Source organism: Echinops telfairi, unplaced genomic scaffold (assembly GCF_000313985.2).
Source record: "Echinops telfairi isolate 266 unplaced genomic scaffold, ASM31398v2 ScPeMD7_3533;HRSCAF=4204_0, whole genome shotgun sequence".
Taxonomy (NCBI): Eukaryota; Metazoa; Chordata; class Mammalia; order Afrosoricida; family Tenrecidae; genus Echinops; species Echinops telfairi.
In genome coordinates this window covers 101465131-101477805 of record NW_022107431.1, presented here as the reverse complement: position 1 = coordinate 101477805, position 12675 = coordinate 101465131, and the positions used below count along the sequence as shown (strand labels likewise).

The 12675-nt window shown below is 42.7% G+C and overlaps 2 protein-coding genes across 2 annotated transcripts in view; one reads left to right on the top strand and one right to left on the bottom strand.

The window, feature by feature from the left end:
* The window catches only part of CGAS (cyclic GMP-AMP synthase), an 18280-nt gene extending 17226 nt beyond the window's left edge, over window positions 1-1054 (bottom strand). Inside the window, exon 1 of the mRNA XM_013003716.1 lies at window positions 1034-1054. Coding sequence (XP_012859170.1) covers window positions 1034-1054 — 21 coding nt within the window. The remainder of the gene's footprint in view (window positions 1-1033) is intronic.
* A 7447-nt stretch (window positions 1055-8501) lies between these two features.
* The window catches only part of MTO1 (mitochondrial tRNA translation optimization 1), a 30642-nt gene continuing 26468 nt past the window's right edge, over window positions 8502-12675 (top strand). Inside the window, exons 1-4 of the mRNA XM_004696305.2 lie at window positions 8502-8812; window positions 11057-11256; window positions 11346-11463; window positions 11906-12195. Of these exons, the coding sequence (XP_004696362.1) occupies window positions 8596-8812; window positions 11057-11256; window positions 11346-11463; window positions 11906-12195 (825 nt within the window). The 5' untranslated portion in view covers window positions 8502-8595. The remainder of the gene's footprint in view (window positions 8813-11056; window positions 11257-11345; window positions 11464-11905; window positions 12196-12675) is intronic.

Sequence of the window (12675 nt, the reverse complement as noted above, 5' to 3'; positions counted from 1 at the left end):
AGCAGAAGCATTTAGGAGCTAGAGGAAAGTTGTATTTTTCATCGTTGTTACATCACACCCTGTCTGGCTCTTCTCCTCCCGGAAACCCCTCTGCAAGGGGCTCTCCAGTGGCCTCCAAATGGGCTTTGGGTCTCCACACTCCGCACTCCCCCTCCCATTCACTATGGTAAGATTTTTAGTTCAGATGATGCCTGATACCTGATCCCTTCAACACCTCGTGATTGTACAGGCTGGTGTGTTTCTTCCATGTGGGCTTTGTTGCTTCTGAGCTAGATAGCTGCTTGTTTATTAAGCACTATTGAAGGAGAGATAAACATGGTGCACAGGGGATCAGGATTGAGAGGTGGTATAAAACTAAAATACTGAGAAAGTGACATTTGAGCAGAAATTTAAAAGAGAGGATTCTTAGGCAAACAATGCCCCAAATAGAAGGGCAAGCTAGTGCAACACACCGAAAGTGGGATCCTGCCTTGTGGATCCAACAACAGCAAGTATGGCAGGAGCAGGTCCGAGATGTGTCCTTGCCCCTCAGCTCCGTCTGCCCCCATCAGTAGGTGCTCTGTGACAAACAACATAATTCCTTTAAGCATTTCTTCTTTAAAGTGAGTAGGATAGGCTCTAAAGTTTCTCAATAGAGATTTCAGGAAGGGGGAGCACATTGCTAGAGTGAGAGGATCCCTGAGATTTTTGATGGAGGGCTTGGAGCACAAAGGGTGGGTGGGGAGAAAGGTTAGTCTTGGGGAGGTGAGAACAGCAGGTCGAGCTTCTGTGAGTCACTGTCACAGAGGTGATCCCTCAGGAACCTTGCAGCCTGGGTTTGACAAAACTTGCCCACGAGAAATTACCTACGGGAAATTACCCTCTGGCATAGCATGCACACACCCACTCGTGGCCCAGAGCTTCACACACAAGTGTCACTCTCCCTCCACAAGTCACCAGGTGTTCTGTGAAAGCCTTCTGCACCCACAGTTCCCTGATAGCCACTGCTTGCTCCCCATCCTGCCCTGTGGAAGATGCACTGTGGTTTGCCTACCAACTCCAGCTCCAGTTCCATCGGACTCATTCAGCAAGCTTCCCTGTTATCTTCCGGCCAGAGTACAACCTTCCATGAAGTCTGAACCCTTTCCAAGTTTGTCCTTTCTTGGATACTCTCCCTTGTGGGGGTAGCCAGCCCCCACAACTAATCATGGGTTCATAGGCACAACTGTACGGTTAAGATATATAATAATTATAGTAAAGTCATAGAGAATAGGGAGAGATGTGAGAGAGAGAGTAAAATAAGGAGTCACACACATTTCATGGTAGCATGCTCACCTCAGCTCCTCTTGGTGGTGCATGTGGAGATGGGAGATGAGTGGGCAGGTGAGAGCTCTTGTGAGGTTTTATTTCTAACCAACACTTTGGGGACATGCAAGCCCTCTGATTACAGATAATGACCTACATCATAGGAAGGGGTTGTAACATAAGCAATATAAGCGATAGGAGGGGGATGACCTATGGGTGTACATGCAATAGTAAAAGGAGGTAATAAGGGTACATATGTGACACGATGGGTGGACCCTAGACTCAATATAGTAGCCTAAGCTTAGTCATCCTTGAGTGGTCCCAGGCTTGGCTTTAGGGCACTCCTTCAAGGGAACACTATCAGAAGGGAGTGGACCCTACTTAGGGTGAGTCAGACTATACAGTCTGATTCCTCTAGATGGCTGATAACCCTTAAGGAGAATAACCTCTGACCTACTTTCGTTGACCTGCTAGTGTACAGTCATTGACCACGTGTAGCAAGCAGTGTCTTGGGTTTGGCATATATTTGGGGGAGACAACTTGGGAGAAATCTTTCTGTATCCCACACTCCCTCAGCCCTAAGTACCACATACTCACTGCCATCAAGTTAATTCTGACGCATAGAGACTATTGAGTAATAGGACAACTGCCCCTGTGGGTTTCCTAGACTATAACTCTTTTTTTTTCATGTAAAGATCATTTTATTGGGGACTCTTACAGTTATTAGGACAATCCATACATCATCAGTTATATCAAGCATATTTGTACATATGCTGCCATCATTATTTTCTAGAATTTACTTTCGATTGAGCCCTTGGCGTCACCTCCTCTTTTTTCCCCTCTCTCCCCTCCCCAACCCTTGTGACTCCTTGATAAATTATAAATTATTATTATTTTCATCTCTTTTTTTTTTTTTTTCATCTCTTACACTGACTACCGTCTCCCTTCCCCCATGGTTTCTGTTGTCTGTTCCCCTGGAGGGGTGTGTGTGGTTATATGTCGATCATAGGTTCCCCCTTCCTCCCCTCTATCCCTCCTTTCCCCCACTCTTCTGGTATCGCTACTCCCATTCCTGTTCCTAGATTCTGTGTCATGAGCTCTTATCTCTTATCTGTACCTGTGCGCATGCTCCAGTCTAACCTGCAGTAAAATGTAGTACTAGGGTCATGATAGTGGGGGGTGAGGAAGCCTCAAGGAACCAGAGGAGTATTGTATGTTTCATCAGTGCTTTACTGAACTCTGATTGACTCATCCCTTCCCTGTAATCTCTCTGTAAGGAGATGTCCCATTATGGACTGATGGGCCTTAGATCTCTGTCCCAACCCGCCTTTTCTCAACAATATAGTTTTTTGTTTGTTTGTTTGTTTGTTTGTGGTCTTCTGATGCCTGGTGCGTCTCTGCTAGTTGGCCACTTGTTTAACTTCAAGCCTTTAAGACCCCAGATGCTATATCTTTTGATAGCTGGGCACCATCCACTTTCTTCACTGCATTTGCTTGTGCACCCATTTAGTCTTCAGCGATTGTGCCAGAAGGGTGAGTATCACAGAATACCATGTTGTTAGAACAAAGTGTTCTTGCATTGAGGGAGTGCATGAACAGAGGCCCAAAGCCCGTCAACTACCTCAGTGTATTGCCATATAAATATATGTACCTAGGCCAACAGTTCTATTTTTATGAACTAATGCATTTACGTAAGTGTACATCTATTAAAAAAAATTTTTTTAAGTGTACATCTATGCTTTTACTTCTATCCATAGCTTTGCTTCCTAGATCTTTCCTATTTCCTTTTACCTTCCTCCGGCCCCACCATCACACTCCCCACTTAGTACTTCCTCTCAGCAAGATTACTGTTGCCCCAACACCCCCAGGATCTCTACGTCCTCCTCATTGTTGATTTTAATTTCCTAGTTGTTCCCCTGTCCATGGCGTTGTTTGCTCACGCTCCCTTCCCCCACCTCCTCCCCACAGTCCCTCTGGGACTACTAGGGCTTGAAAGACAAATAAAGAAAATATTTTTTAAATGGATTTTAAAAATGGATGTGATGTAAAATCAACTACCATATAGAATGTCCATCTTTGGCCTACATTTAACTGTTCCTTTGGCCTGAAATGCCATTCTTCTAAACAATTCAATCTCATGGAGTTTGTAGGGAGATCGGAGAAATTAGTGTGGGGACAGGGGGTGTGTTAGACAGGTTTCGCTAGAGAGATAGTTTCGCTAGAGAGATAAAACCAGATTGCTGATAATTTTATATATTTATTTATAAAGATAATTAGATATATAACACAAGAAATAAACTGTTAAATTATATACAGATAGATAGATAATACAAGAAATGAACAGTTAAATTATAAAGCACTACAAATGGCTCAGTGCAACTCACTCCCGTGAGAGAGAGTTGTGAGAGACTAGCAGTCCTTCAAGTCTAGTCTGCTGCCAGATCTTCCTCTATTTATAGAGAGAGCTAGGCTATCTCAGCACAGCAGCCAACTGCAAGGCAGATCACCAACTGTCAACCAACCACCAGTCCCAACTGCCAGTCCCCAGCTCCAGAGATGTCTTAAAGGGGCCTCAACTTACAGTGACACAGTTCACAGGCTAGGCGTCCCACAGATACTGTAACCTCTAAATTGAGGCACAACAAGCAAGGCAGACGCACACTGGTCCGATGATCAAAGAGCGAGAGACAAGAAAGGCAAGGCTCACTGAGTTAATCCCTTCAATTAATCCCACTTGTGTTTATCGGCCAGGCTGGCACAATAAACTATCTCAGGGGGGTATGTACCAGAAGATGAAGAGACAGAAAGAATTATTTTGAGAACAGATAATAAAGCAGTTCCCAGTGAGCCATATGGATCTGGCTACCTTCCAGGGACTATTCATGACAGGCATGGCATTTGAGGCATGTTTTGGTCATGAAGGCGATAAAACCAAATCCCTCGGCTTGCTGACCCTCTCGGAGATAGTCCTACAGCTGTTTCAAGCAGTCTGCCAAAGCCTTCTTGGTCTCGAGATTGAGTCCTCCTTCAGAGGGCTTAGCAGTGAATTTGGGTCCTGGAAATTGAAAACCCAAATAGCCCAAGCGACAGTTAACACAAAGGAGCAGAGGGAATTGGAACAAAGAGATCAAAATATAATCATATGATCGATTAGTTTTCAGTTGAAGTCACAAGAAGGTTAAGAGGCCAGACATGGGCTTCTGTTGGATATGAACAGGTCCAGGGAGACTTACAGGGGTTGCTTTGAGGGCTAACTGCAGAGGCTTTCTCTATTTTTTTTCATATGTTTGAAATGCACTTGAATGTCACTGCAGACTCCAAGTCCACTCCAATTTTACTTTTCCTCTTTTTTTGTCACTCAGCCCAATATTTAGGTCTGAGGTGTGAGGAATCTGTGTTTGCTTGTTTGTTTTAAGGCTGTTAGCCTTCATACTTGCTTGTTGGTGTTTGGATTTTCAAAAAGCATGTTCTACATAGTTACATAGCCCATTTCAACATATGGAATCAGTAATAATATCCAATTAAATGCCCCATAAATGTGGTTTTCTTTCTTTTTCCCCCTGTCATCCTCCTTCCCGCCCTCTATAATCTCCTATCTCCCCCTCTCCCTGGCCACATCATACTCTTCAAAGTCTGTTGGGGACCATCCTGCACAACTGAATGGGTCCCTAAAAGGTGGTTGTGTAATTGAAGGGTGAATTAAAGAAAGGCAGACAAGATGTGTAAGGGCTCACCTCTTCCTATGGCAGGATCAAGAGAGTGAGAGAGAATGCATTCTCTTAACAGGCTTATATAATCTTGGGCATGCAAGCCTGTTAAACGTATGTAACAGGGAGGGGATGTCCTAGGGCAGGGGTGTCAAACTGGCAGCCCAGGGGCCGCAGGAGGGCCCCCCCCCAGGGAATTTTTTGTGGTCCATGATGCTTTGAAATAAAATGAAAATAGAAAAAATTGCTATGAAGAAAATAGCACTTAGGGGAGATGGAGGCAATACTGTACACACAATTTCCTCGTTAACCCTGTAACTACTGAAGACGAGTGTACACGTGGCCCAGTGCCTTTCCTGGGGGCCTGTGGACGTGTATAAACTCGCTGACTCAGTTCAGGCGACTTTTGGAAGCGATATTTCTGCCACTCTCAGTGTCTCGTAATGTTAATAGACCCCAATAGCGAAAAGGTTAAAAAGAGCACTCTGGGTTGTGCTGTTATGAATCATACCTAGCGGTAGCGCTAGTTAACATTTTTAGAGGGAAGCCATTAATATTGTGCATCACATTTGTCTGCTGTCCAACATTTTGTGTTTTTATTAGTTATATTGTTATAATTTCCGGTCACAACATAAGAGGTAAGTGAAAACTAGTAGGAGGAAAGCTCTGGCTAGTTTCAGGTAAAAAATAATAATTTTAGTTTTATAAATACATTAAATAAAATACATGTTTAAATAAAAGTAATTATATAGTGTTTTGATGATCCTATCCATATTTCTGAATCATCACTTCAAAACGTAACAAAATTTGTAAATGTGATGTGGCCTGCGTGAACCTTGCCTGTTGCACCAAATGGCCTGTGTTTTCATTGAGTTTGACACCCCTGACCTGGGGACATACAGGTAACAGGAAGGCACATACATAAGAAGATGGGTGGGTTCTATCTAGAGTTAAGAGGATGGCTTAACTTGGTTGTCTCTGATCTGGCTTGACCTTAAGTGTCCCTGAGAGCTTCTCCAGCTCTTCTCTATGATCCGCATCAGAAGGAGTGTGCACTACTACTTTTAAAAAAAGGAAAGGAAATCAAGCGTGACCAATGGTTACTATGGGTGAAGGAGGAAGAGTTTTTGCTTGGGGGGCATTGAGTTTCTGTGAATGGTGATGGAATAATTTGGAAAAGGATATCAATAATGGTTGTAGAACAGGAAGAGTATAATCAATGGCACTGAATTATACATGTAGAAGTTGTTGAATTGGAGAATGTTTTGTGCATATTTTTGCTACAATTTTAAAAATAATCGCAAGAATAACAATGAGTACAAGGAAGAAGAAAATGTTCTAAAATTAAATGTGGTGATAATTGCACAACTCTTCTCGATATGATTGAATTTTAGTTGTGTGACATATGGATGAAGTGCCCATAAAACTTAAAAATAATAAGAATAAAATCTAAGACTGAAGAAAGAGCCCTGTTGGTGTAGTGGTTACACATTGGCCTGTGAACTGCTGGTTGGCAGTTTGAAACCACCAGCTGCTCTGAGGGAGAAAGACTGGGCTTTCCATTCCCATAAATAGCTACTGTCTCTGAAACCCACAAGGGGGGTTTTATTAATCAGCATTGGCTCCATGGCAGTTAATGAGAAGGCTGAAGAAGGGAACAGTATTAGAGCTTAAATTCTGAGCACCCAGTTTGAAGAAAGCTATGAGTGACAATAAAAGGCCAAAACCATCTGCATAGTCCCCATGTAGATTAAGCTTCTGGTCAATCTCCTCTGCTCATAGACCAGAGAGGTGACTAGCCTTGCTATCAGACAGAGTGAATTGGGGATTATTTTATATGTGGTTAGGTTAAAATATAACACTTTATCATTTGATCTCCCCTTTGACCCATTTAAAATTTGTTCTAGTTTTTTTCTAGTATTTTCTGCTGTTTTTAAGTGAGGTTTTTCTTGGTTAAGAAAATGCTCCAAAATTGATTGTGGTGATGACCATGCAACTTTAAAAAGTATGATTGAACTATTGAATTGTATGCTATGTGACTCATATGCCAATAAAACCATTAAAAATTCTTCATGAACTGATGGTGCCCGGCCTATCAAAAGATATAGAGTCTTGGGTCTTAAAGGCTTGATGGTAAACAAGTGTGGCCATCTAGCTCAGAAGCAACAAAGCCCACATGGAAGAAGCACACCAGCCTGTGTGATCACGAGGTGTCGAAGGGATCAGGCATCATCAGAACAAAAAATCATATCATTGTGAATGAGGAGGAGTGCGGAGTAGAGACCCAAAGCCCATCTGTAGGCCACTGGACATCCCCTTACAGAAGGTTTGTGGGAAGGAGACGTGCCAGTCAGGGTGCAGAGTAGCAACAATGAAACATACCCCTTTCCTCTAGTTCCTAAATGTTTCCTCCCTCCACGCCCCCTCCACTATCATGATCCCAATTCTACTTTACAAATCTGGCTAGACCAGAGGATGTACACTGGTACAGATAGGAACTGAAAACACAGGGAATCCAAGACAGATGATCCCTTCAGGATCAGTGGTGAGAGTCGCAATACCAGGAGGGTGGAGGGAGGATGGGGTAGAAAGGGGGAAACGATTACAAGGATCTGCATATAACCTCCTCCCTGGGGAACGGACAACAGAAAAGTGGGTGAAGGGAGACATCAGACAGTACAAGATATGACAAAATAATAATTTATAAATTATCAAGGGTTCATGAGGGACGGGGAGCAGGGAGGGAGGGGGCAAAATGAGGAGCTGATGCCAGGGACCTAAGTGGAGAGGAAATGTTTTGAGAATGATGAGGGCAATAAAAGTATAAATGGAGAGAAAATGTTTTGAGAAACGATGTACAAATGCGCTTTACACAATTGATGTGTGTATGGATTGGGATAACAGTTGTATGAGCCCCTAATAAAATGTTTTAAAAAAAAAGAAAGTATAAATGTGCTTTACACAATTGATGTGTGTATGGATTGTGATGAGTTGTATGAGCCCCTAATAAAATGGTTTTAAAGCAATTCTTCATGAACTTTTATAAGACTGATGGATTTTAATGATCTGAACAATCAAACTATCATTGAGGAAGGCTATAAGGATGTAATTCCAAAAAGTTGAACCCATAATGTCTAGTCAACTGATTTTTCCTAATTAGGCATCGTGAATCACTCATCCAAAGATGTAACTCCATTGTACTCTATTCTTATTTTCAGACTGTAAGCTTAATAGGCAAACAGAATTAAGGAGATCATGTACGAGAAATTCAAAGAATCTAGAAAGGCAGATCGAGCTAATTTACAGCTCCTAGGTGGTCAAATGAAGAACAAGAGATGGCCTTCGCATAGAGCCCCCAAGGCAGCGCCGGGTCAGTGAAATGGTCCCAAGACGGACCAATAGGCCCCGCCCCCGAGCCGCTAGGCCGCGCCCCCGCCGGAACTTGACCCGTCCGCCTATCCGCCGCCGCGCTGCACGTAGACGAGCCGCCCCCTAGTGACGGCAATATGGCTGCGCCCCGCGCGCTCTGACGGCCTTCTCGCCCAAGGTCTGGCGCTTCTGTCGTGCCGGGATCGGGCTCTCGCCGCCTCAGATCTCCTCCACTATGTTTTCCCTCCGACTCTGTGGTCGCCGGGTCGTGGGCTCCTTCGCCAAACCGCGCCTTTCGTTGGCTCGGCTCAGCGGAGGCAGCGGGGCGCCCAGGTCTCCGCACTTTGATGTCGTTGTCATCGGCGGAGGACACGCCGGGAGCGAGGCCGCCGCCGCTGCCGCGCGGTGTGGCTCCCGGACCCTGCTCCTCACGCACCGCGTGGACACCATCGGTGAGGAGCGCGGCGCGCGGGGTGCGCTGACCGTCCGGAAACTCGCCGGGGCACTTTTACCCTGTCCTGTTGGGACGCTGTGGGCCGGCATCGATTCGGTGGCAGTGATTGGGCTTTGGTTTGTCCCCCAAACTGGCCGGAGAGGGGCACCCTCTTCCCCACCCCAAGATCTGCGAGCCACCCAGCACCAGTGGTTTTATCCTTCCTTGATGCGCTCCTGGCAGCAGTTAGGCGGGCAGGGCCAAACTTTGGACGGTCTGTGCTGTGGACCCAGGGGTGTGCTGGCGGCCGACCGGAGCAGTCCCCGGGGACAGCAGGCGTCCACGACTGCTCGTGGACGGCTTCTCACCCTCCCCGCCACTGCCTTGTGGCTTTGGGTAAAGGATGGATTCACATTATGAGTCATCGCAGCGGTGGTCTCAGATTTAGGGAAGCCCTTCTGAAGAAAAATGCTGTTGCCGCGTTCCACCGGTTCTTTGTTGCCCCGTTGTGTGTGTAGAGTATGATAGTGTGTGTTTTCCTCTCGTGTGGGTGCACTGGGTGGCCCTAGTTGAAAGCAAGACCGCTCTCCTGTGTGATGACTGCTAGCTAAAACGACGTGCTGTAATTTATGGATGTCTCTATCTCTTGCCCCTTTTTGCAAGAAAATCCACTGTCTAAAGTTAATTGCAAATCCCAGCAGCCCTGCTGTGTAGGGTTTCTGAGACCTAAATGTTTCCGCAGGAGAAAGCCTCATCTTTCTCCCACAGGACCTGGTGAGTTTGAACTGCCGATCTTGGAGTTTGCACCCCAATACCTAATAACCCACAGTGCCACCAACGCTCCTTTTTTTTTTATTAAAAAAATAATTTTATTGGTGGCTCTTAAGCTCTTTATAACATTCCACCTTTTTTTTTTTAACTTGAGTGAGTAGTAATTGACAAATTAACTGATCTGTAAAAATAGTAAGTAAATTACATACTTGTATTCTTACATACTTTTATAAAATTACCATTTAGCTTGCAATTGTAGAGGAATATTATCAGAGACCTTCCGCTTTCTTCATTGAGTGCTGCAGTGTTATTTACATTAAAAATAATAATTAAAAATAGTTACTACCTGTGATTAAAAAATGATCTAATGAGCTAAAAATATTATTGAACAAAGTGATCATTAAATAGTATAAGTAATATAGTGTCAGGGATAAAGGGATTCTTATCAAACATATTTACTGACAATATGATCTAAGTTTCTTGTTTAAACAAATATATTTGAGAGATACTCGCCTTAAAATCAAACTCACTTTTTTTTTGAGATAACTTGACATAGTGGAATAAGATGAAGGGGCCCTGGTGGCACCATGGTAAAAGTGCTCACTTGCCAACTGAAAGGTCAGTGGTTCAACTCTACCAGTGACTCTTGGGTGGGGGTTGGGGGTTGGGCAAAAAATGTGAGTCTGCTTCCCTAAGGATTTGCAACCTGGAAACTTTATGGGGCAGTTCTTTTCTGCCCTTTAGAATCGCTGTGATCCTAATCCACTCAGAGGCAACAGATTTTTAGAGTAAAACATTAAATTCTTTTTATGCTTAATGATATGCTGAATTAGTAACTACGGGGTACAAAGTTGGTTGCTTTTATATAAGCTCCACGATATAATAAATGCTTATCATTACTTTGTGCATACTGATTTTTTATTCAAAAGATAAAAGAGCACTTTTCTAAGATGTCCATGTATGGATGCTTGAGGAAAGAATAACTTCAATTAATTATAGTCACGTGATTTGTAAAGATAAAAGGTCAAGACTCGGAGAATATTTTATAGGGACCTGAATGTATAACCTTTGCATGTATCCTTTCACATTTATAATTTAGTTATTTCTTCAAGGTAGGAGCAAAAAGAAAGCTGCAGATTGTTTACATGAAAGGACATAATTGATTGTAACAGGAACCTATATCAAGCAGCATCTTAAAAATGTGCTTGATTTAGAAAGTCTTGAGGTACGGCTTTCAAAGTTGTATTTAAATGAAACCTTAAAAATATATATCAACAGAATGATCAAAAGAAGATACTGTGGGTTATCTTCTAGGATGCCCCAAATAACTTTCACATCCCCCTAGGATATTGAGATTTTTCTCTTTGATTATTATCTAGGTTTTCTGTCTTTATCTTCTAGTGTGATTTCAGTCACCTGAGTAGACATTTCCTTATCTGTTACTATGTACAAGATGTTAATAAGTGTATTCTATTTGTTTATGTACCTTTAGGTCAAATGTCCTGTAATCCTTCTTTTGGGGGCATTGGAAAGGGGCATTTAATGAGGGAAGTTGATGCCTTGGATGGCCTCTGTTCTCGAATCTGTGACCAGTCTGGTGTACACTACAAAGTATTAAACCGGCGCAAGGGACCAGCTGTGTGGGGTCTAAGAGCTCAAATTGATAGGACACTGTATAAACAGAACATGCAGGTAAGAATAGGACATGAGAACAAGAAAGATTATGGTACTGCAATGGAAAGTTTTATTGCTGCTTTTCAATTTACGCCCTTTCTTGATAGAAAGAAATCCTGAATACTCCACTGCTTACGATTCAGGAGGGAGCTGTAGAAGATCTTATTCTTGTGGAACCAGAGCCTGGACACACAGGGAAATGCCGTGTAAATGGCGTTGTTTTGGGTATGTGCTGGTCATAGAGGATAATTGCACATGACACTCCATATGATGAATTTATTGTAAAACCGAGACTGGAGCTATTTTGCTTCTTTTAGGAGATTGTTGTTTTCTCTTTAGGAAAATTGTGTAAATAATCTTGTTTCTCTTTTCATTTAGATCTTCCTGAAGCTCAGTCCTTGGCTATAGCATTTTAGTATAGCCCCATATAGTCTAAATATTTATGTCTTTTCCCTCTGTTCTTTTTTTTTTTTTTAGCTGTTCTTGAGTGTTATTTCTATTTTTCCTAATTCAGACTTTTAATTTTTAACACTTTCAATTACTAGATATCTTGTTTCTAAAAACTGAAATGTTGTCTGATTTTAGTGTTAAAATAGACACCATTTCCATTGATTCATGTGAAAAGCTGCCGTGTAGAGTTGATTGGACCCTTTTCGCCATCATCTAGCGGATGGAAGCACGGTATATGCTGAGAGTGTGATTCTGACGACTGGCACATTTCTGAGAGGCATGATCATTATTGGATTGGAAAGGACTCCGGCAGGACGGTTAGGAGACCAGCCTTCCATAGGATTGGCTCAAACCCTGGAGAAGTTGGGGTTTGTCGTAGGGAGATTAAAGACTGGGACTCCACCCCGAATTGCCAAAGATTCCATTAATTTCGGCATTCTGAACAAGCAGATGCCAGACAACCCATCCGTGCCTTTCAGCTTTCTCCATGAGACAGTGTGGATTAAGGTAAGGTGATTCTGAAAATCTGTTCATAGCAAGAAATAACTTAGCTTTCCCCCCCCCCCACAATTCAGTTTATGTCACTTGTTTCAAATATGATAACATGATCCTTTAAAGGATTAGCAAAAATATTTTGGCTAATTGGATATTTCTCCCTAAATTTAAATTTTTCATTATTTTCTGTAACTTTTCCTATTTTTAAACAGCTTTATCGAGGAAAAAATTCCCATATATAATTCATCTTTTTTAAGTGTACAGTCCATGATTTTGAATATACTCACAGAATTGTGTACACATCACCACAGTGGATTTGGTTTTTTGTTTTTAATCATTTTATTGAAGGCTCTTACAGCTTTTATCACAATCTGTATGTATATCCATTTTGTCAAACACATCTGTACATAAGTTGTCATCAACTTTTTCAAAACATTTTCTTTCTACTTGAGCCCCTGGCATCAGCTCCTCATTTTTACCCCTCCCTCCCCC